The 23,005-nt window shown below is 44.4% G+C and overlaps 1 protein-coding gene across 1 annotated transcript in view; it reads left to right on the top strand.

The window, feature by feature from the left end:
- LAMA1 (laminin subunit alpha 1) overlaps nt 1-23,005 on the top strand; it is a 3,417,884-nt gene that overhangs the window by 1,175,281 nt on the left and 2,219,598 nt on the right. Inside the window, exon 18 of the mRNA XM_044066516.1 lies at nt 1,465-1,644. Within this exon, the coding sequence (XP_043922451.1) occupies nt 1,465-1,644 (180 nt within the window). The remainder of the gene's footprint in view (nt 1-1,464; nt 1,645-23,005) is intronic.

Raw genomic sequence — 23,005 nt, 5'->3', positions numbered from 1 at the left:
CAGACAACTTAGATTTTACTTGGACAGGACTAAGCCTCTCAGGAAAACTGAACAACTGCTAGTTGCCATTGTTGCAGGGACAGAGGGGAAGGCCATTTCAGAGCAAACCATTTCTAAGTGGATAGGTCATTGCATTCATTTCTGCTCTAAGCACCATGGAAAACCTACCCCACAGGGGATAAGATCACATTCTACCAGGGCTGCATCTACTTCAACAGCCTGGCTGTATGCATGGAGGGCTAGATCCCAGGGACATCCTAGAAGCTGCTACCTGGAGTTCTGTACATACCTTCACCAAGCATTACCATTTGCCTTTTTTTTTTCCTAAATCCAGAGCTGGTTTTGCCACTGCTGTCTTGCAGGGCCTAATGGCTGGTCCTAATGCTCTCTAATGACCTTCTCCCTTCCTTAGCTTTGGGAATCTACCCAAATGTAATGACTGTAACAGTGAAACAAGAAGAACATAGTACAGTTGTGCACACTTACCATAACTGTAGATGTTTGAGTGTATTCACTGTTGCAGTCCTGGTTACCCTCCCTCCAGCCCCCTGACTTACTTGGCTATACCTCTCTTCTTGTTTACTGTATTTAAGCTTTCTGGTCTATTTGCTTTTTGTTAGAGGTCTAACCTTGTATATAATTGCTTCCCATTATGGGGGCACCTGACATCTGGGGCAAGAAAAACTGATGTAATAGCGTTGGCTGCATGCTTTATACCCCTGACTACATAACGTCATGGAAGAAGAGACAACAACTGACGCAGGACCCAAAACTTTGATAATCAGGCCGGCTGAGGGTTACCTGCAAACAGATAACCCAAATGTAATGACTACAACAGTGAATACACTCGAACATCTACATTTATGGTAAGTGCACACAACTGTACTTTACTGGTAATGAATCATATTAGCTGCTGACACTGTAGCCTTCGCCTCTGTCTAGGATGTGCACCACAATGAGCATTTGTTTGGTAGATGGCACAGATTTGAGAACTACTATCTACTGCGTGCTCATTTTATGTAAACATTACAAATGTGTTATTTTCTTGTATTCATTTTATGTCTGCTGTAGAAGTTACTGATAGAGCTTTTTGCCAGACAAATTTAAAAACTTAGTAGGTTTTTTTTTTCCAGAAAGGATACTAAGTTTTACCAGTAAAGTTTGAGGACTCTGGTGTCTATCAGCAGCTTTAAGGATCACTTAAATCATATTTTTATAAACCTTTTGCTGTTTACTTTTAATTTGAAACTTGCATTAATTTTTAATCCTTGTTTATATTTTGCCTTCAAGTATATTATACTTCTTTATTCAAGTACATGTTTGTTGTATGAGTACAGTTTAAATGGTCTTTGCACTCCAGTGTTTCCACTCTGCTGATGAGATAGCACATGATAATAGAAATGTATAGACTGGCAATTCCTATAACTAGCTAAGTTTGTTAACTATTATTTAATTGCTCTACAGATCACACTGACTCCAGACCAGCATGTTCTACGTGTAGTAACATTACATAACCTGACTGGAACTGTGCAGGGTATCTTTTCTCAGCCCCCCGACATCTTGCTAGATACTGCTGCATTGCCACAACACCAGACGAAGGCTACATTGTACTGGAGATTGCCTGATCAGTTTGTGGGAGACAAGGTGAGCAGGAAATACTAAGTCGTAGTATTATGATGCACTTGTTTTTCAGCTTCATACAGATGTCATCTCACTCTTATGTGCAGTTTTCAGGCATAGGTGGTCCAATATTTATTCTGAATGAGTAGATTTTTTTCAAATAACATTTCTTAAGCTTTTTGTTCTTTGCTTTACTCCCACAATGATGATAGGAGAGGTGTGTTGCACAGTAAAGTATGCTTCTTTAGATAGCTTCTACAACTACTCACAGTATTCCAAGTTCCACTTTATTTACCTTACATTTTCTAGCTTGTTTTAAAAAAGCTGTGTACCGATACTCTGTACGTTGCCAGTCAGTGGAATAACTGCTTCTGGGTGATGTGTTTATAATCGTTCATGCCATTCAGCATAGTTGATCCTAGATATGGTGCATTATTTTACATGTTCCCCTGGGACCCTGTCTACTGCATAGCTCATAACTTGTTATGATTTGCCTGTAAAAAGACAGCCCAGGTGTTTAAAAATGAATACGAGTGTTTGTAATCCGCTGGTTTGATTGATTGCTGACATTTTCATTGAAGTTAGCAGACTGCTTATTGTGCTTTCTCTGCATGGATTTTTTTTTAACCTGTACAATTTTCTTATTTATTTACCAAATATTTTGAGAATTAATTTATTTTGTTGCATGCAAGAACAATTAGTTTCTCTTATTTATCTCATAGGTTCATAGAAGGTTACTAGGCTAACAGCCCTAGAGCCCATACAAGCCTATCCATATTTTCCCAAGTTCCCCAATTGTTGGTGGTTAGGTAAGTGAAATTTGCAGAGGTTAGGGTCTACGGTAGTCAGCACTGACTTCCTCTGTCCAGGAGGGACTTGGGTGCCACACCAGGAGTGAATTTGCAGTCACCCATCCATTGATCTAGGGTGTGTTTGAAGAAGGTCAGGGAAGGGGCTCTGTTTCCCGTGAATTGGAAGCTTGTTCCTGAGAAGTGGCAGTCTCTGGGAGATGTACCTGTCTGTCCAGCATGACCTCTTCATGTCAGAGTCTAGGTTAAGATCCCTGGAGTGAGTCACCTCATGACTAATTGATTTCCTTTTCTAGTGGTAAGCTGGAGAAGTGATAACATATTTAGAACAGTCTGGTAACTATTAGAATAAGTTTACCAGAACTGATGGCAGACCTTCTGTTTCAGCATCAATATGGATTATTTTGTTCTCTATATATTGAACCACCTTGAAGGAGGAATGTGTAGAACAAACACTAGGTAATGGACACATGGAATACATACTTATGTACAACTTTAATTGTCAGCAGTGGTCTCTGTGCATTTATTAATGATTTACTGTGAAATGTCCATCAGGGTAAATGCTTATGAAATAATGAAGGCAGTTTTTGTGTGCAGTGTTATATACACAAAGAAAGAAAGAAATGTACAATGCAGCACTATTTTGATGAGAGTTGTTTTACTTTAAGGCATTCTTCATAAAAGCTGGCTCCTTGTCAAGTGCAAGACCCAAAACTGAGTCCTGACACTTCGAAGTTAAACTGCAGTTCTTGTAAGTAACAGAATTGTAAGCCTGGCTGTATGCATGGAGGGATAGATCCTCAGCTGCAACCCAGGGGACCGATGGCCCATTAGTGACCCCAGCACTGGAGGACCCAAGCAGGAGGAAAGAGGAGTGAGGGGCATGGCCTGCTGACGTCACCCAGGGGAGCGATGTGTCATGGGCGCTCATTGTGAACATGAGGGTGTGCCTTATGCGATGGGTGTCAGGCATACCAGCACCCAAACATGATTGGGAATGGGAGAGCAAGGCTGCTTGCTGGCAGCGCCTCTTGTAGAAGTAGGGAAGGACAAGTGTAGTGAGCCCAGTGCCTGCCCCTTTCCCTCACAAAACCAAGGGTATGCAGAAGATGTAGGGCTTAAGAAAAAACTTGAACCGTCCCTGATGGCTGTGTAAATGATGGCCCCTCCCAGCTGGCCCTTGCCGCAGTGATTGGTAACAAATGGGATGACTGGCTGGGAGGGGCTGATAATCAGGCAGTGGAACTAAACAGCAGGAAAAAAATACCCAATGAAACTCACTATTTGAGTCTTTAAAGCATTTATTGGTTCATAGATGTGTATTAGGGTAACAACCACTAGGGCCTTTTTAAGCCTAACTGTGCAACCCAAATGTGTTCCACAAGTTGTATATTTTAGACATGTATATAAGGATGATTGCTGCTTATGAAATGATTTACTGGCTGCCTCTGTCCATCAAAGACAAAGGTATCAGACCAGGGGAGAATTTTCAATTTACCAAACCCATGGTCCAAATTACACTTAATCTGGGTTAGAGAGGGACTTTGTTTCACATGGATGGGAAGCCTTTTCCAGAGAATGTGAATTCTCTGAGAAACATGCCTGTCTCTTCAGTATGTTCTGTTTATGTTGCAGGCAAAATTTAGGTGTTTAGATCTAGTAGTTCTGATGCTGTTTGTTTTATGAATGTGCAAAAGGGTTTTCAGAGATGGGTCCAGGGATGCTGTGTATGGCAGGCATAGATCACCTCTCAGTATTCTGTAGGAGACCAAGTATAGAGATAGGGCTTTTAAGTGATCCACATAAAACATTATGTCTGTGCCCTGAATTCTTTTTGTAAGGAACCTAGATTTTCCAGTTGCTACATGTTTCTGGTCAGGTACATACCAAAGGGAGCCTTATACTTAGTAATGGGTCTGATGAAGGGCAAGTATAATGGTACATTGACTTTCCTGGACATAGATGCCATGCCTTTACTAATAAGGATAGAAGGATTTCCTAATTACCTTGGACATGTGTTGGTCAAAGGTCAGGTTACTATTTATATGTGATCCCAGATCACTGACTAGTAGGTCATCTCTTAGAGGTGTTTTATTGATGGCATTATTTCACAGGGGTGGACGACTTCCCAAAAGGTACTGCAATGCATTTTTTGGCATTGAGTTTTAAGCTGTGGCTTTGGCACCTTTCATTAGTCTGTGTTAGACCCTCTTGTAAGATGTCTGCATCTTGGAAGCGTTTTATAACTGCTCCCAGTTTGCAAACATCTGTGAACTTGGTTGGTCAGCCAGAGGCCTTTGACATAAGCCTTGACTTCCTACAAGTAGATGCCAAAAAGGAGCTGGCCCAGCATAGAACCCTGAGGATCTTCAATGGTGACTGCCCTCTTTGTGGAGGTGGTCTCACCATTCCTAACTTCCTGTGTCCTGTCTGTCAGTCAGCTGGCTATCCAGTGCATTATATAGACGTTTATGCCTATTTCTTTGCGTTTGTTAATAATACCTCAGTGTGGTAATTGTATCATATGTCTTATCCAGGGCAAGGTAGGCAGTATGCATTGTTTTATCCTCATCCATTGCCTTGGTGACCTTCTCAAAGAAGAGCACCAGGTTTAATAGGCATGAAATTCCTTTGAAAAAGCCAAAGTAAGATGCATCTAGTGTCTCAAGCTCTCCTATGTCTTTGTCTATCATTTCCATGATAATTCTTTCCATGGCTTTGCATGTAGGACTAGACAGATTAATGACTCTGTAGTTTCTGGGATCTGTTGATGGTCTGCCTTTATGAAGAGGGAAGACTGTTGCAATTCTCCATTCTCATGGTACAAAGCCTGTTTTGAGACTATAGTTAAATAGTGACTCCAGTGGCCTTGAGAGGTCATATTCTAGACTGTTTAGGAGGCATGTTAGGATATTAATAGGGCCCTCTGAGGCTGTGTTCTGGGACTTAGCGTGGACAGACAGGACATGCTGTCTGTTTATAGTTGGAAGGGTTAGGTTTAATGTATATATAGGGCCCTCTGAGGCTGTGTTCTTGGCCTTAGCGTGGACAGACAGGACATGCTGTCTGTTTTAGGGTTAATGTATATTTTGGAGAGGGAGCGGAGGGTAAAGTTGGAACTGATTCTTTATATCACCCAGCTCACTGAATATTACACTATTAACCACCAGTTCAGCACACTGTTGTGTGCTGCCTGAGGTTTCTGACATAGCTGAAGAACGCCTTGTAGTTGTTTTTGCTCGGGAGGCTTGTTGACCTCAGAACTGGCTTTAGTGGACTCAAGTAATCCTTTTAGTTAACTGTCTTAATTTGATGAAAAGAGTTCTTATCGCAATGTGAGTTACACTTTCTGATTTTAGCCATGTTTTTTATTTTCCTTTTGTTGTATAACTTGTTTAATTTAGGATGCCACCAGGGTGATTTGTTTTTGGAGCTGGTTTTGGGCTTGCTTCTGGTAGGTACAGGAGCCTCTATGCAGTCATTGACATGGCTGGACAGATGTTCTGTGAACAATTCTGCATAGGCTGCTGTGTTCTCTGAATTTGGAGTGGCATTGAACTTTGAGAATTGTATCGTATAATAAAAGGTAGTTTGCCTTGGAATAGTTCCTAACTATTACTGGTTTTACTGGGGTTACCAAGTTGATTTTCATTTTGAAGGAGACAGCTGTAGTCAACTCTTACCAGGGAGGATGCAGCATTTTAAGGGGGGGGGGGGTGCAGCATTCTCCCATATCTGTGAATACAAGGTCCAGTATGTTGTACTGGTGGGCCTATGCACTAACTGGTCCAAGGTGTTTATGTTTATGAAGGCCACAAATCTCTGCATGCACATTTAAGGCCATGTAGGATTCTCATTCTGTAGAGGGGTAATTAAAGTCTCCCATGAGTAAGGTGTTAGGTTGGATGGTGAGTGTTTCCAGTAAGTGTAAGTATGGAATATGAATTTTGTGGGACATTGAGGGTGAACAGTTGCTGGCTAGGATGTGGTATGGCATTTTATCTTCGATAATCTGTACGTGGAGAAACTCCAGTGCATCACCCTGTTTAACCAACCTAGAGGCATGCTTGTTATTGATGTATATTGAGACACCTCCACGCTTAGTCCCTGTCTGTGTAACAGCTGGTCTAAAAGTGTGAAAGGCAGTAAAACCTTGCACTGCCTGGTGCTGCCTGTTGTTTTAAACCATGTCTCGGTAACAGCACAGATGTCTACATTCTGTGGGCTGAGAAGGGCTTGGACAGAGTGTAGTTTTTTGTTTAGGTTCCTGGTATTCATCCTTAGAAAAGCACTGTGGTCTGTTAGCCGTGTCTTCATATGCTGACAAATATTGGCTACCCTTAGAATGATACCAGAAACTCAGCCAGTTTTTAAACTCAACCATCTTTTTTTTTCATGTTGTGGCATCATCCTTGGTGAAGGTAATATGCTGCTCATTGCTAGGCTCATACCAACCTGAGACACACAATCAGAGAGATCTACATCTGTCTTCTTATAGTCTTGGGAGGTAGGTCTGAGGTCATTTGCACCTACATACTGGTACCTGTGGTGCAGCAACTTGAGTGGATGTATAATTTGGCATATCCTGACTCCAGATAAGCAACTAACAGATGTCCTTCTATTCCTATGTTGCAGTATTTTAGGTGTGGGATTTCCTGCCCTCGGGCGACTCGTACGTCGGCTTCTGTACAAAAGCTTCAGCTTGGCTGTTGCAGTGTGTGTGGGACATCACATGTAGGGCCATAAACCAGGGGCCTTAAATGTGACGTCTGCACGCACAATCCTCAGAACTTTTCAGCCGCAGACGACATTCGCATCGTACGATCACGTATTCACAGACGTCGCATCTTACAGATAAGTAGCCCGTTGGGTTTCTAATTTTCTTATTTTTGACGATTGTTCTAGCTAACGGTTGGTTGTTGTAGCCTTTAGCTGATGGCAGGAAAAAAAGGGAAAGTGCCAATGTGGGTGGCAGATACCCCATAAGGACGCCCATGACAGGTGTGTTTTTTTTTTGCCTAGGCCGGGAACACAATCACTCCTCCTGCGCTATTTGTCAATTGTTTGTGCCCAAGACCTTGCACAGCTTTCTAGCCGCGTTAAATCTCTACCTTGAGAACCAACGCCTTAACTCATTCACTCCAATGAAGCTCTGGAAGTTTGCAGTGTAGCTTCTAATGGGCGGAGCCCAGGCCTTTTGACTAAATCAAATTATGTCCTCACATTTCAAACAAATGTTCATATTTCTGGAACCATAGGGGTTATGAAAAGTGTAAATGTTAAACTCTTCTGCACAAACTATTTTTATAGCGGTAATATGCTTTAGGTTCTAGATGTTAAACTGAATTTTATAAGTCACTAAACATAGTAACTATTACATTTGTAATATTTTATAAAAAAACTTGCAACAGCTTAGCAACCACTCATGTTTAGAACATACTGTTAGCAGCGTTTTATTATTCTGGCTGAGAGCTTTCAGATGAGGCTAAGGAGTTCTGTCTGTGTTACTTGGTTGTTGAGATGTTTAGAAAATTATATCTACATAAATTAATTTCATGAAAACAGTTGATATCTGTTTACTTGCACTACACAGATGTCAAATATTAATGCAGTTGAGTTTGCCATTGTGCAAGCTTTAAGATGAAATATTCTAAAACCTTGTACATAACATGGTTTTGGAATTATTGATGCAAATATGAACAAGCAGTATTTGACGCCTAGAGGTGTCAGTAGGAGTTAACTGCAGATGCACTTGGAAGTGTCACTCGGATGTGATGAGTTAAGTGGTTAGCCCTTAAGATGGATCCTGCACCGGAAGCCACACCCGAACCTTCGCACAAGAAAGCCAAGGTTCCTAGGCCTTCTTCAGCTGCCGCTCCACTTCCCGACACACCGCCAACTGCCGATGTAGGGGTTGAGGCATGCTTGAAGGATCCGTCGACTGCAGCGATGTCCCTCGAGGAAGCCATTTTGCAGACGATCGGCACGTCCTCGGAGCTCATTCAGACATAGACGCCCGTCGAGGTCGAGGGGGAAGGGGGAACCAGTTTCGGACGTACCTCCAGCAGGGATCCAGAATTTGGATGTGCTAATCCCCAGACCAGATGCCAGGCCACTCTCTACTTCCTCTCCAGCCAAAAAGAAGCAGAAAACTAAAAATACCTCCACTTCTTCAGAAGTCACACCGGATTGTCAGGCCTTCACTTCTCTCATGCAGGTCTTTATGGCCCTTAGGCCTTCAGCCTCAGCTACCTCCACCCTGCCTCTTCTGAGCCGTAGGCCGGTCTCTGCTTCTTCCCACCCATCCATGACCCCTCACGTCAGGGAAGAAGAACATGACTCTTACTTTCTCATCATCAGAAGAGTCCATTTCTTATGTTTCCCAGATTGCCTCCCCCCAGGAATATTACTCTCCGGATGAGGAATCTGTGGAGGGGGACTCTCCCCTTGAGGACATTACTTTTGGTGAGACCATCACCAAGATGAAGGATTACTTTAAATGGGATACTTCCCAAATGACTGACACCCAAAAAAAGGTACTTTGAACTGCTGCAAGTGGAATCACCCTCCCCTTCAGCAGATCCCCCTGTTCTTGCCTGCTTACTTGGATGCCTTCAGCGCTGCCTCTAAGTCCTCTGACTCCCAGCCTCCTGCCCCTAAGCATCCTGACCACTTCTATAAAGTACCAGGGGACCACAAATTGTTAGTTAAGCCACCCTTGGTGGACACAGCTGTTATTGCCACCACGGAAGATAAACAGTCTAGACTGCTACCCTCTGCCTCCCTATTACCCACTGACAAAGACAGTAAGTACATGGATAGGATGGGGAAGAAGGTATACACTTCTTCAACTTTGGCTTTCAGAGCCTTACATTATCAGACCCACATGACCAAGTATGCAGTAGACTTGGTCTCTCCAGCCTCCTCCATGATTGCCTACTTGCCTGACGGTCCCAGCAAGACAGACTTCTCATCCAAACTTTCCTTGGCTCAACAGGTATCCAGGCAATTCCATCAGACGCAGCTACAATGCTGCAGAAGCATCCGTCAGGTCTACAGCATCTGCTTCAGCCCTCAGGTGGTACTCATGGCCAAGACTCCAGAACCTCCCCGTGGATTTCAAGGCTAAAATCCTGGATGCCCCTCTGGACCACAATGTGTTTTTCAGAAAACGATCGGCTGACCTTTTTAAAAATCTACAAGAAAAAAGCAAAGAACTCCAGGACATTAAGCACCTGCTGGTGTCGCCCATACCCAAGAATTATGGGAACTACCCTGCTAAGGCCACCTTTGTAAGACATACTCCACAGTCCTCCTCTTCCAGGTCCAGAAGAGGGGCTAGAAGACCTACCAACTCCAGATCCTCTGCTCCACCACAGCAACCCAGACAGCCCTTTCAGGACAGAGGAGGCCCCAGTAATGCGTGACTGCCTTGCCCACCTCCCCCTCTCAGCCCGCCTTTCCCACTGTCTCCCCTTTTGGCAATCCATCACTTCAGACCAGTAGGTCTTAAACATTATCCAAAAAGGGTACTTCCTATCCTGGAAAGAGAAGCCACCCAGAAGAGGCACCCCTTTCCTACCCAAAAAACAGGCCCCATCTCATGCCACAAGTGCTTGCAGATCTTTTAAAGCTAGGCACCATAGAACCTGTCCCTCCAGGACAGGAAGGAAAGCGATTTTACTCTTGTCTCTTCCTGTTCCCCAAAAAAGATAGCCCCTAGAGACCCATCTTAGATCTGTCCTTTCTAAACCTTCATCTTCAGGTACCCTCTTTCAAAATGCTGTCTCCCCACCCTGCTGCCTCTCATTCCAGCCAAGGCATTCATGGTCACCCTAGACCTAAAGGAAACCTACCTGCACATACCCATCAGGAATTCCCACAGACAATTTTTGCATTTCTCTGGGCCTTCCTCTCATTTCCAGTTTGCTGCCTTGCCCTTTGGTTTATCTACGGCCCCCAGGCTGTTTACAAAATGCCTAGCCCCAGCCATTGCCTTCTGCAGAACTCAGGGGATGCAGATTTACCCTTATCTGGATGACATCCTGATTCTGCCATAGTCCAGGAATGCTCTATTGAAAAATATGCATTTCACCATGTCCCTCCTGCAGAACCTAGGATTCACCATCAACCTCCCCAAATCCTCTCTGCTCCCAAGCAAGGACAAGATTTTCCTCAGCTGCAGAATCAGAACAGACACAATGAAGGCCTTTCTCAGGACAAGGTTCTGTCTTTAACTTCACACTTCCAGGAATCTCTACTATCCCAAAAGGTGATGGCAAGGCAATTTCTTCGTCTCCTGGGTTTAATGGCAGCAACCATCCCTATGCTACTACTGGCAAGAATGCATATGCACAAGCTGCAGTGGTTCCTGAAGAACACCTGGTCCCAACACCTTCATCCCCTAGAGCAGGCCATTCCCCTCCTTCCCTGTCCGAAAACAGAAATCAGCTGGTGGATCTAGCAAATGCAATTGAAACCAGGGCTCCCACTACAACCCCCCACCCCAACCCATACACATACAGATGCCTCAGATTCAGGTTGGGGAGCAATTCTGGCCTCTTACAGGATTTAGTAAAAATGGCATCCCTCTCTTCAGGCCAAACACATCAGCATCAAGGAAGTGACAGCAGTTTTCTTAGTTCTTAAGACCTTCACTCTCCTTCTGGTTCCAGGGGTGCTCTAGATTGTCGCCGACAACACCACAGTAATGTGGTACCTCAACAAGCAGGGAGGAACAAAGGCCTTTCAGCTGTGCAGTCTATCCCTGCTGATATGGTTCTTAGTCTCTCGCCTCAACTTAGTCCTGCAAGCGGTCTACATCCTCTCACAAGACAACTACCAAGCAGATCTCTTGAGCAGGACCTCCTCTCCTCAGCATGAATGGATACTGAACAGGGAGGTTTTTTAGACATAGTCCACCGGTGGGGTGCTCCACAAATAATCCTGTTTGCCTCCCCCCAGAACAGGCAACTGCAGAACTGCTGTTCAAAATCCCACTCCCCTCTAGCATGGAGAGTGGACGCTTTCAGCATCTTTTGGGAGGGGAAGTTCCTTTATGCTTTCCCCCCATTCCCACTGATTCAGAAAGTCCTTTTGAAAATTCAGAAGGACAAACCAAAAATCTTGTTAGTGACTCCCTACTGGCCAAGGCAGCACTGGTTCCCCCTACTTCACAAACTAACCAAGGGCAATCACTTCAAGTTATCCTACAAGGTGGACCTACTGTCACAAGACAAAGGAACTCTCCTACACCCACAGTTGCAGATGTTGTCCCTGACTTTGTGGATGACAAACTTTTGATCCTTTTCAGACACCACTACTCAGAGGACATGCTTTCAGTCCGAAGGGAAGCAAGGAAACCTACCATCAGAAAATCTTACTTGGCTAAATGGGAAATATTTGCAAAATGGTGTCTTCAAAAGGGAAGGGACCTAAGCTCCGCGGAGTTTCCCCTTGTTCTAAACTACTTGTGTCAATTGATAAAAAGTGACCTTTCTTATTCTTCTGTAAAAGTACACCTCTCTGCCATATCAGTCTGCCTGCCCCTGGAATCCCCCCTTGCTAGCTAGGCTCAATGTAAAGCACTTCCGTAAAGGGGTCTTGCACATGAGACTACCTAGGAAACCTATCCCCTCCACCTTGGGACCTTAACTGCATGTTAGAGAAATTAACCCAATATCCCTTTGAACCTGCCAGGCCTTCCTCCTTGCAGATTTGTACATGGAAGACAGTCCTCCTGGTGGCTATCACTTCAGCTGGAAGAGTGTTAGAACTTCAGGCTTTAATGGCTTGTTCCCCCACACCGTCTTCCACAAAGACAAGGTGTCCCTGAGAACCAACCTTATAGAACCCTCTTCATCTGCCACCACCTTCTCATCCTTTTATGCTGTGGTACGCTCCCACACCTAGAATACTGCAACATAGGAATAGAAGGACATAAAATAGTTGTGTAAAATCTTAACATAACAATAGATGTTCTTCTCTTCTGTGATGCAGTATTCCTTCCCGGCCACCATTCCCCCAGGTCTACAGTAGGTCTCCAAGTCACACAGCTGTAAACAACTGGCATCCCACCTGCTGGGCCTTATTCTCTGCCTGCTGGCCTTCAAGTTCTGAGGATTGTGCGTGCAGACGTCACATTTACAGCCCCTGGTTTATTGCCCTACATGTCACGTCCCACTCACACTGCAACAGCCAAGCTGAAGCTTTGGTATAGAAGCTGACGTACGAGTCGCCTGAGAGCAGAAATGCCCACACCTAGAATACTGCAACATGGAAGAGAAGGGCATCTATGGTTATGGTAAGATTTTACAAAACTATTCTTTTTTCTGAAATCTAGACAGCCAGCCTCTGAAAAAAAAGCCACTGACAAGCCCTGTACTTAAAGAAAAATGGGACCTTCTCCCCAGAGGGACTTTGGTACTTCATATTCACTGGTGTATGTGGTGCAGATGTCTCCAGTGTCTTACTGTCAGTTTGACGTTGAAGACACTCAGTCTTCAGCTACACCAGCTGAGGAAGTTTCATTGGATTTATCCTTCACAGCACAAAGCAGATCCTTCAATGAGGAGCAGCGGAGATGTCCTTCTGTGTCACGGTTGCAGTATTCCTTACTGTAGTGATCTCCCGCCTAGGGCAGCCCAATGTTCCGACAGTGTACCAAAGTCTTATGATCTTGTATGTGCCATAAGTCACACACATGCTCCCCACACATGACATAGGACGCAAAAGTGATGTATGGACAAAGTTACCCAGCACTTCTTTGCCTCCAGTCCGAATGCCTTTATCGCTCATTGGTCTGAATGCCTTGCTGCTGTACTGAATAACTATCTGTCAGATAAGTGCCCTGTTGGGTTTTTTTTTCTTTCTTTTGTCTGGTCTTGTATTTTATTTTGCTTATGTGGTGTTCATGAAAATGTCAGTATGGGAGGCAGATTCCCCAAAAGGAGCATCACGACAGTGTCTCCCTTGTTTGCGTGTGTCCCACGATGATATGTCTTGTAGTATCCCTAAAGTGTTTGTGCCTAAGACACTCAGAAGCTATTTGTCTTTCTGTTCATTTGTCTTGAAAACCAATGGCTTAAACAGCTTAGGGTAGCATTGTAGGATCTAATAACCCCGAAATACTACCGCTAGATAAAAAGAAGGCCTACAAGTCTCAGCCAGATTCTTTAACTGTCCAGCCTTCAGCAGACATCTCTGTAGAAGTAGCTTTGTAGGCCATTCGGCATCTACATTAGATTCCTCTCACACGACCCCATTGGAAGCCAGCATGGATCCATCTTTTCGCATATCCTCTGAGGCTTTGCAGTCATCTGCTCCAGACATCGAGGATGAACTGCAGTTGATTATCTTGGAAGGTCCTAGAGTGATTCTGCAGATATTCCAGACATCGAGGGGGAACTGCAGTTCATTATCTTGGAAGGTCCTAGAGAGATGTTCTTCGTCTTCCATTGCTGCAGTCCTGACTATTGGGTATAGTCCGCGTCCAGTCGGCCCGAATACCAGAGTATAAGGCTGACGTCGGTCATGGCGCCTTAGACTGACGTCATTACGTCAGGGTACTAATGCGCATGACCGACGTCATATCCTCAGTCTTTTTTGCCGCATGGTCCGATGCAGAAGCAATTTTGCGAGTGCAGGTTGGCGTTCTGAGATATTTCCGAAACCGGAGTTTCAGACCGAAACAGAGTTGGCTAAGTACCCCGTTGGGGAACATTTTGGTTTTTTCTTGCCTCAGTATTTAACCGGATGTCAGAAAAGTGAATAACTGTATTTCTTGTGGGAAGCAGATACCGCATAGGGATTATCATACATTGTGTATACCTTGTTTAGGGCCTGAGCACGACGTTGTTGGTTGCCGTTCTTGTGCTAGATTTAACAAACGCACTATTAAGAGTAGGCTTGATTGTGCCAGGTTAGTGTTTGGGAAGCGTTGCAATTATAATATGCCGTCGGATGCTCCGACGCCCGCTTCATCCAAGAAGCGCAAGGACAAGACAGTCAAGCCTAGGGTTGATGAACCGGCAGTCCTGGACGTCGGTTCTTTAGAAGGCTCGGTGGAGCCAGAGGTTTTGCCAGGAGTTTCTATGGAGTCTCAGGCAGAAACTTTACTGTTACAGGATGTGCCCTCTCAGGAGGTAGGCCAGGCTGAGGGGCCTTCTCCGGTAACTGTTCTTCCCTCTCTTCCCTAGGTAGTTAGGGCCTCTCCTTCTGTTGCCAAAGCTTCTTTTGGAGGTAGGGCAAGTTCAGCTTCTGTGGGGGCTTCTCCTAGCATTTCGGGCTCTGTTCCTAAGAAACATATGCTTAAAATGGCAGAAGATTTAATTACTATGATTCGAGGTTCTATGCCCCCGCCTGATAAGAGGCCTAGGGTGGAACAGGAGTTTGATAGTTTTGAACAGTGTTCGCAGGCTTCAGAGTCTTCTGTGGAAGATTTACAGGAGTTTCCTACTTATTCTGATTCGGATGTGGATGATTCCACTCCTACAGCTTCTCCTCCTGAGGATTTCTCATTTTCAGAGACTCTACACTCCATGAGGGAGCACTTTAAATGGGAAGGCCAGGATTACTCTGATTCCAGGAAAAGGCTTAGGGAATTTTTGTTTTTACCCCAGCATAGGCCCTTAGCTATTCCTCCTGTGTTGAATGTGGTGGAGGATGTTTTTGCAGAGGCTTCCCTGAATCCTGATTCCTTACCTCCTGCTCCTGTTAAGCCTGATAGGTATTATAGGGTGCCCGAAGCTCATAAGTATTTGTTTAAGAGTCCTAGGGCGGACCCAGAAACTGTTTCTCAGGGGCCTAAAGGTGTTAAAGCTTCTGTGGTTAAAAATCCTGTACCCTCTGATAAAGAGGCAAGGGCTTTGGATAGGTGGGGAAAGAAAATGTATACTTCTTCCACTCTAGCCATGAGGGCGTTGAATTGTCAGTTTCACATGCTAAGATATCAAAATTATCTCCTTTCACAATTTAAATCTAAGGTGGATGCTTTGGCGGAAGGTATTGAGTGTAAAGAGTTGCTGGATTTGGTTCATGTGTCTGAACAAGTGGGTAAGCATTCTTTGCAGTGTGGTTTTGATGCTGTACAGGCCTCCTAGAGGGTGGCTGCTACTAGTTCTGTTCTTCGTAGGCATGCCTGGTTGAAGGATCAGAATTTGGCTGAGCATGTTAAGACAAGGATTTTGGATGCTCCTTTACAGTCTGATGTGTTGTTTGGATCGCCTGTGGAAGCAGTTTTAAAGAGACTGGAGGACAAAGCTAAGTCTATGCAGACTGTTAAAGATTTTTTGCAGGTGCAGCCTCCGAAGTTTAGTAGAAATTGGCCTGCTAAGGGGTGGACATATCCTGCTTATGATTCCCAGTCTAGGGGTAGGTCTAGACGTGGTAGGGGCAGGGCTCAAGGTTCTTTTCGGCCTAGATCAGGGAGTTCACCTGCTCAGACTTCTGGTGAGGGCAGGGGTCAGTCCTTTCGTAAACAGACCCAATGACCTGCCTTTTCAGCTGCCAGTGGACTCTCGTCTGGCAGCTCCTTTGGGAGGAAGACTGTCTCTTTTCAAAGAAAATTGGGATTTAATTACTCAAGACAGATGGGTGTTGGATATCATTCATCACGGTTACAGATTTTATTTCCACACAATGCCCCCTTTCAAAGGCATGCCAGACGTTCCTCCTCCACAAAGACAAGAGGCTCACAAGCAAGTTTCTCAGTTACTCCAGATGGGGGCCATTCAGCCAGTCCCTGTATCAGAAAGGGGCCTAGGTTTTTATTCTCGCCTGTTCCTAGTTCCAAAGAAGGGGAACACGTGGAGACCAATTTTGGATTTATCTATCCTCAACACTTATCTGGACATTCCCAAATTCAAGATGTTGACGTTACAACAGCTTTTACCTCTACTGGGCAAAGATCACTGGATGGTAACTTTAGATCTCAAGGAAGCTTACCTTCATGTGCCTATAAGGCTAGGTTGCAGGAAGTATCTGCGGTTTCGAACTGGAGATTTTCATTATCAGTTCTCTGCATTGCCCTTTGGCTTATCTACTGCCCAGAGTATTCACAAAGGTTCTGGCTCCAGTGATAGCTTACTTCAGGCTTCAAGGAATTCAAATCTATCCTTATTTGGACGACTGCCTGATTCTGGCTCAAGAAAAGGAAGACCTTCTACAGCATCTGGAATATGTCATAGCAGTGCTAAGATGCCTAGGGTATTCTGTGAACGAAATAAAGTCCAGTCTAGTACCCTCTCAAGACATGTGCTTTCTGGGTGTGAGACTGAATACAGCAGCCCAGATGGCCTTTTTAACCCCGGACAAACAAAAGAGTCTGTCACTTTACTTCCATCAACTATCTCATCAGTCCGTGCTGACTGCAAGGACAGTCCTTCAAGCATTAGGGTTCATGGCATCTTGTATTCTGGTGCTTCCCAATGCCAAACTGCATATGAGGAAGCTGCAATGGTATCTCAACAATGTATGGACACAGCACTGCCAGGATTTGGACACTGTCATTCATATAATACCTTGCCTTCAAAAAGAATTCTTGTGGTGGGCTCAGGAATGTCACCTAAACAAGGGACTCTCTGTGACCCGGCCAGAGGCGAGTCAGATTTTAACGACAGATGCCTCGGACATTGCTTGGGGAGCTCATCTAAATGGAAAGTGGATACAAGACAAGTGGCCTGCCAGACTACTGCATCTACATATCAACATGAAGGAGATGTTAGCAGTCCAGTTTGCATTAATGGCTTTCAAGGAGTTACTTCTTCCAGGGCAGGTGTTGATTCTAACAGACAACACAACTGTCATGTGGTACATCAACAAGCAAGGGGGAACACATTTTTATCCTCTATGCAGGCAGGCAATGATTTTATGGGAGACTGCGTTAAGCTTGCAACTAACTCTTCAGGCAAGGTTTCTGCCAGGAGCACAGAACTCCTTAGCAGATGTGTTAAGCAGACAAATCATGGATCCCCACGAGTGGAAACTGGATCTTCATGTATTTCAGAAATTGACAGTGTCATGGGGAACTCCAGACATAGATCTGTTCGCTTCTCCACTAAACCACCAGCTGCCAAAGTATTGCACAAAGGGGTTTCATCACACAGCTTGGAAAGTGGATGCTCTGTCTTTCAGTTGGAAAAACCTTCATGTCTATGCCTTTCCACCTCTGCCTCTTCTTCCAAAGGTACTATTAAAGGTCAGACAAGACAGGCCAAGGATGATTTTGATAGCTCCAGATTGGCCTCGGCAACACTGGTATCCACTACTACGGAGTCTAGTAAAGAAGCCTCCATGGCCTTTACCTCTGATTCCTCATCTGTTATCTCAGAAGGACGGTCATCTGCTCAATGTCAAGCTTCACTCTCTTCATCTAACAGCCTGGCATATTCTCTGTTGAAACACAGCAGGTCTCAACTTCCTCAACAAGTTTTAAATGTGATTATGGAAGCTAGAAGACCTAGTACAAGGAAGGTGTACGCAGAAAAATGGAAGAGATTTTTATTTTGGAGTACAGCAAAGAATTTGGAGATTTCTGAGCCTAATTTGAGTGTGGCTCTTCAATATCTTACTGAGTTATTGGACAAAGGTTTGTCCTTCTCTTCCATTAAGATTCATGCTGCAGCAATTTCAGCTCACTATGATTGTGACCCACCTTTGTTTTCGCATCCTTTGTTCAAGCAGTTTCTTAGAGGGGCAAAGAATATAAGACCCCCGTAGAGCTCCTACTCCTGCTTGGGATCTCAATTTTGTGTTGGAAAAACTTACTCTACAACCTTTTGAGCCTGCGGCTACTGCTGAATTGAAATACTTGTCATGGAAGACTGCTTTTCTGTTGGCTATTACTTCTGCAAGAAGGGTGTCTGAGTTGCAGGCCCTTATGGCAGTTGAGCCCTTTTGATTTTCCATAAGGATAGGGTATCATTACGTACTAATCCATCCTTTATGCCTAAGGTGGTTTCTAGTGTGGCTTTAAACCAAACTATTCAATTGCCTACTTTTTATGCAGACCCCCAAAATAAAGGGGAAAAGATTTTGCACGCTTTAGATGTACACAGGCAGTTCTGATATTATTTAAGCAGGACTAAGGATTTTAGGCAGTCTCAGCAGTTGTTTGTTTCTTTTGCTTTGAGTTCACAGGGCAAGCCTGTGTCAAAACAAACTATTTCCAGGTGGATTGGCTTTTGCATTGCATTTTGTTATTCCCATCATGGCAAGGAGATTCCATCTGGGATTAGGCCTCATTCCACTAGGGCTACTGCCACTTCAACAGCATTTCTAAGGGGTGGCAACTAAGGATATTTTGGAAGCAGCTACTTGGAGTTCAGTGCATACTTTCTCTAAGCATTATCACCTTCCTATCTACTCTAAGTCTAGGGCTGGTTTTGCCACAGCTGTTTTGCAAGGCATGTTGTCAGCTCCTACTTCTTTATAAATTGCCAGCCTCCCTTACCTCTGCTTTGGGATTCTACCCAATAGTCAGGACTGCAGCAATGGAAGGCGAAGAACATAGTACAGTTTTGTACCTACCATAAATGTAGATGTTCGAGGATTCCATTGCTGCAGTCCAATTTACCCTCCCTCCTTCCCCTCTGTTTTTAGGGGTGGTTGTGTAGGTGAGTTTACATGCTTATGTTTTTGTATATATTGTTGTATATATTGTACATGTTTTTGGGTGCAGGTTTTCTGGGACTTGTCTTTCTAGGATCTTCTGACATCTGGGGCAAGAAAAGACTGAGGATATGACGTCGGTCATGCGCATTAGTACCCTGACGTAATGACGTCAGTCTAAGGCGCCATGACCGACGTCAGCCTTATACTCTGGTATTCGGGCCGACTGGACGCGGACTATACCCAATAGTCAGGACTGCAGCAATGGAATCCTCGAACATCTACATTTATGGTAGGTACAAAACTGTACTTTTCTGCCGATGTTGCTCAGAGAGGAGGTTCCAGGTACTCTTACTGAATCTCACCAAAGCTTGGAACCTTCGGTATTTGTTAGGGCTGATGTCCCTTCCTAGAAAAGATGAAAGATTAAGCGTGTTTCGGTCCATCCTAAGGATTCTGAAAAGGAATGGCAAGAGTTTACTCAGGGCTAGTTTTCTGTCTTGATGACCCTGAAGCCTCTGCTAGGGGTGTTGGTGCCTGCTCCTCCTAGGACCTCTATCCCTTCTAAGCGACCTAGGAACCGTATTCCTAGGATGAGGATTCAGAGTCTGATGAGGGGTCCTTGTCCTATTCTTCACAGATGCCTTTGCCTTTGGCTTATGATTCTGATGAGGAGGAGTCTGTTAGCTCTGAATCTCTTTGTTAGGAATTGTTCTTTGGGGACACAGTTGCTAGAATGATTAAATACTTTAAGTGGGGTTCTTCTCAAGTTTCTAATATTCAGAGGAGATATTATGATTGCTTCAGGTGGATAATCCTAAACCATCGTCAGTTCCTTCTGTGTTGGCTGCCGTGTTAGAAACTTTTATTGTTGCGTCCAAATCTCCTAATTCTCAGTCTCCTGCTCCTAAGAAACCTGATAGGTTTTATACAATTTCTGAGGATTGTCATTTTTTATTTAAGTGTCTTTCTGCTGATCTTGTTCTGGTGTCAGTCCCTTCTGACAAACTTTCCAAGCTGTTGCCCTCTTCCAAACTTTTGGCTTCTGATAAGGATAGTTGGGCAATGGAGAGGATTGGTAAGAAGGTTTGCAGTGCTTCTACTTTGGCCTTTAGGGCTATTAGTTACCAAAACCACATGATCAGATATGCTCTGGCATTGATTGCTCTTGCTTCTAAGGTTATTTCTGATCTCCCTGATTCTGAAGGCAAATCTTCTGCCTTATCTATTTTAGTTTCTACTTCTCAAGTGACTCATCACTCTTACCGAGTGTAGCTATGATGCTGCTGATATCTCTTCTAGGGCTGCGACTTTTAGGTATGTCATGAGGCGTTATTCTTGACTTCGTCTTTAGTCTGTGCCTGAGGACATTAAGGCCAAGTTGTTGGATGCTTCTTTGGATAATAAACATAATTTTGGGACTGCTGCTGCTGACCTGTCTAAGTCAATTCAAGAGAAGGGCAAAGCCTTGCACGACCTTAAACATATTTTTGTTTCTTCTTTCCCTAAGTTCCAGAGGAATCATCCTTCTAGATCTGCTTTTGTCCTCAGGCAGCCCTGGTTAGGCATCCAAGGGCAAGAAGGGTGGTAGGCAAGCCTCCTCTGATAAGACTTGTCAGACTGCTGTGGCCCAAAAGCCTCCTTTATCTAATGAGCCTGCTTCTCTTTGAGAATCCCCCACTCTTACTCCTAGACCAAATTCCTTTGTCCTTCTGGTTTCCCTTTGATTCCAAATTGGCTTCTCGTTACTTTAGACTCTTGAGTTCTTTCTATCATCCATCAGGGTTACTTCATGGTATGGAAGTCCCGCCTTTTTCAATGATTCCTCAACTTCTTCTAGAGCAGCTTCCTCATTTCCTGGAGGTCTTAGGATCCCTGGTGAACCAAGGAACCATTCATGTTGTTCCCTATTCCCAAGTGGGAAAAGGTTTTTATTCCAAGATGTTCCTGGTTCCTCAAAAGGAGGACAGATGGAAACCTATTCTGGATCTCTCCCTGCTCAACACCTTTCACAAGGTCCCCTCTTTTTGGATGCTTACTCTTCAAACCCTGATGTTCTTCGTGTTTCACTGTTGCAGTCATCACACTTGGGTTATCTGCCTGCAGGTAGCCCTCAGTCGGTCCAAATACCAGAGTCTTGGAATTTCTGCCTTGGATGCTGTCGCCTCTTTCATGCCGTCAGGGGTGTAAAACATGCAGCCGATGCCATTACGTCAGCTTTTCTTGCTGAGTGGGAACCCAAAGCAGAAGCAGTTCGGTCGGCCGTTCCCTGAAATTTTCGTTCTTCAAGTTTCAAACCTGAAGTCTTCTAAAGCTAAGTACCCCATTGGGGATCCTTTTTTTTTTCATCTAACCAATGTCAGAAAAAGTTAACAGTTGTCTTGCCTGTGGAAAGCAAATACCTCACAGAGATTTTCATTCTTACTTCATTATAGGCCCAGACCACAACGTTCCTTCTGTCGGTTTTGTGCCTTGTTTAACGCCTGGACTATTCATCGTCGGGCTATCTTTTTTGTTAAATTCTTTTGCTCTTGTTCTCTGTATTCTGAAATGGCTTCGGTAAGCCATCCGACTACCGATCTTCCAAACAAAACGTAAGGATAAAGACAGAGACAGACTGCATAGGCCGGTACTCAGTGAGGCGCCTTCGCAGCCCCCAGTACCCGCTACTACAGATTCGCAGGCCTCTGCTGAGACCCATTTGGAGTCCAGTATGCTGCAAGATGCTTCTTCGACTTTGGAACCTGCAGATGTCTCTACCTTGGATGGGTCCGGAACCACTGTGCAGGCACCGGCTTCTGAGGGTGTATTCTGACCTTCCGCTGTTCATATTAAACGGACATATTCATTTTTGACTAAAACTACCGAGTTTCTCAAGCCCAGAGTTCGCACTATGCCTAGAAAACCGACAACCAAAGCGCATGCTCAAGCTCTCATGCCACAGAATCAAGTGCTTAGAATGGCTGAAGACCTTATAACCTTTATTAGGGGAAGCCAGCCTTCCCTCTCTAAAAGGCAAATCATTGATTTTCCTTCTGATTCTACAGACCATGAGTCAGATGACTCTGATCCCTCTGATTACCAAGACTTACCCTTATCTACCTATGAGGATTCAGATGCAGAGGATTCCATTCCCTCTGCCTCCCCTCCAGAGGATTTTCTTTTTCTTTTGGTGAAACCTTGCATACCTTAACAGAGCATTTCTGCTGGGAATGTCAGGACTACCCTCAGTCCAAAAAGAGCCTCAGAGAATTTTTAGACTTGCCTCAGCACAGGCCTCTAGCTATACCTGGGTCTAGATTAGAACACCGAACATTCAAAATGTCGAGTGTTCTAATATCGAATCCTACCAATCGAAAATACCAAACATCGAACGTTCAGAACAGCAAATTTTTCCCTAGGGAAAAAATTTGCTGTTCCAAAACACATACACACATTAGCACACCAAACACACAGCAATCCACACACACACACACACACACACACACACACACACACACACACACACACCTAAAATCTTACACCTAAACCTACACTAAACTATCCACACACCACTAACTATCCACTTACCTTAACCTAAACCCTAACCCTAAGGTCTGTCACTATCGCACACTCACCTCACCCGCGCCCTAACCCTAACTCACCTAACCCGCCCTAACCCTCATGTCCACACAATCGCACACATACCTAACCCGCGCCCTAACCCTAACTCACCTAACCTGCCCTAACCTTCATGTCCACACAGTCGCACACATACCTAACCCGCACTCAATCACACACTTACCTGAACCCGACCCGTAACTTTCCAACAGAGTGCTGAAAATACCGAAGCAACAGAAACGGACAACCAAATTCTTTCCCTAGTAAAGAATTTGGTTTTCTGCTTCTTCGAATGGGTCGATATTAGAACACTCGACATTTTACCTGTTCAGTGTTCTAATATAGACCCGCTATACCCCCAGTCCTGG

The sequence above is a fragment of the Protopterus annectens genome, chromosome 3.part1 (assembly GCF_019279795.1).
Source record: "Protopterus annectens isolate FY-2018-M chromosome 3.part1, PAN1.0, whole genome shotgun sequence".
NCBI classification, from domain to species: domain Eukaryota; kingdom Metazoa; phylum Chordata; order Ceratodontiformes; family Protopteridae; genus Protopterus; species Protopterus annectens.
The sequence above is the reverse complement of the archived record's forward strand: the minus strand, read 5'-3'. Positions and strand labels throughout refer to the sequence as shown.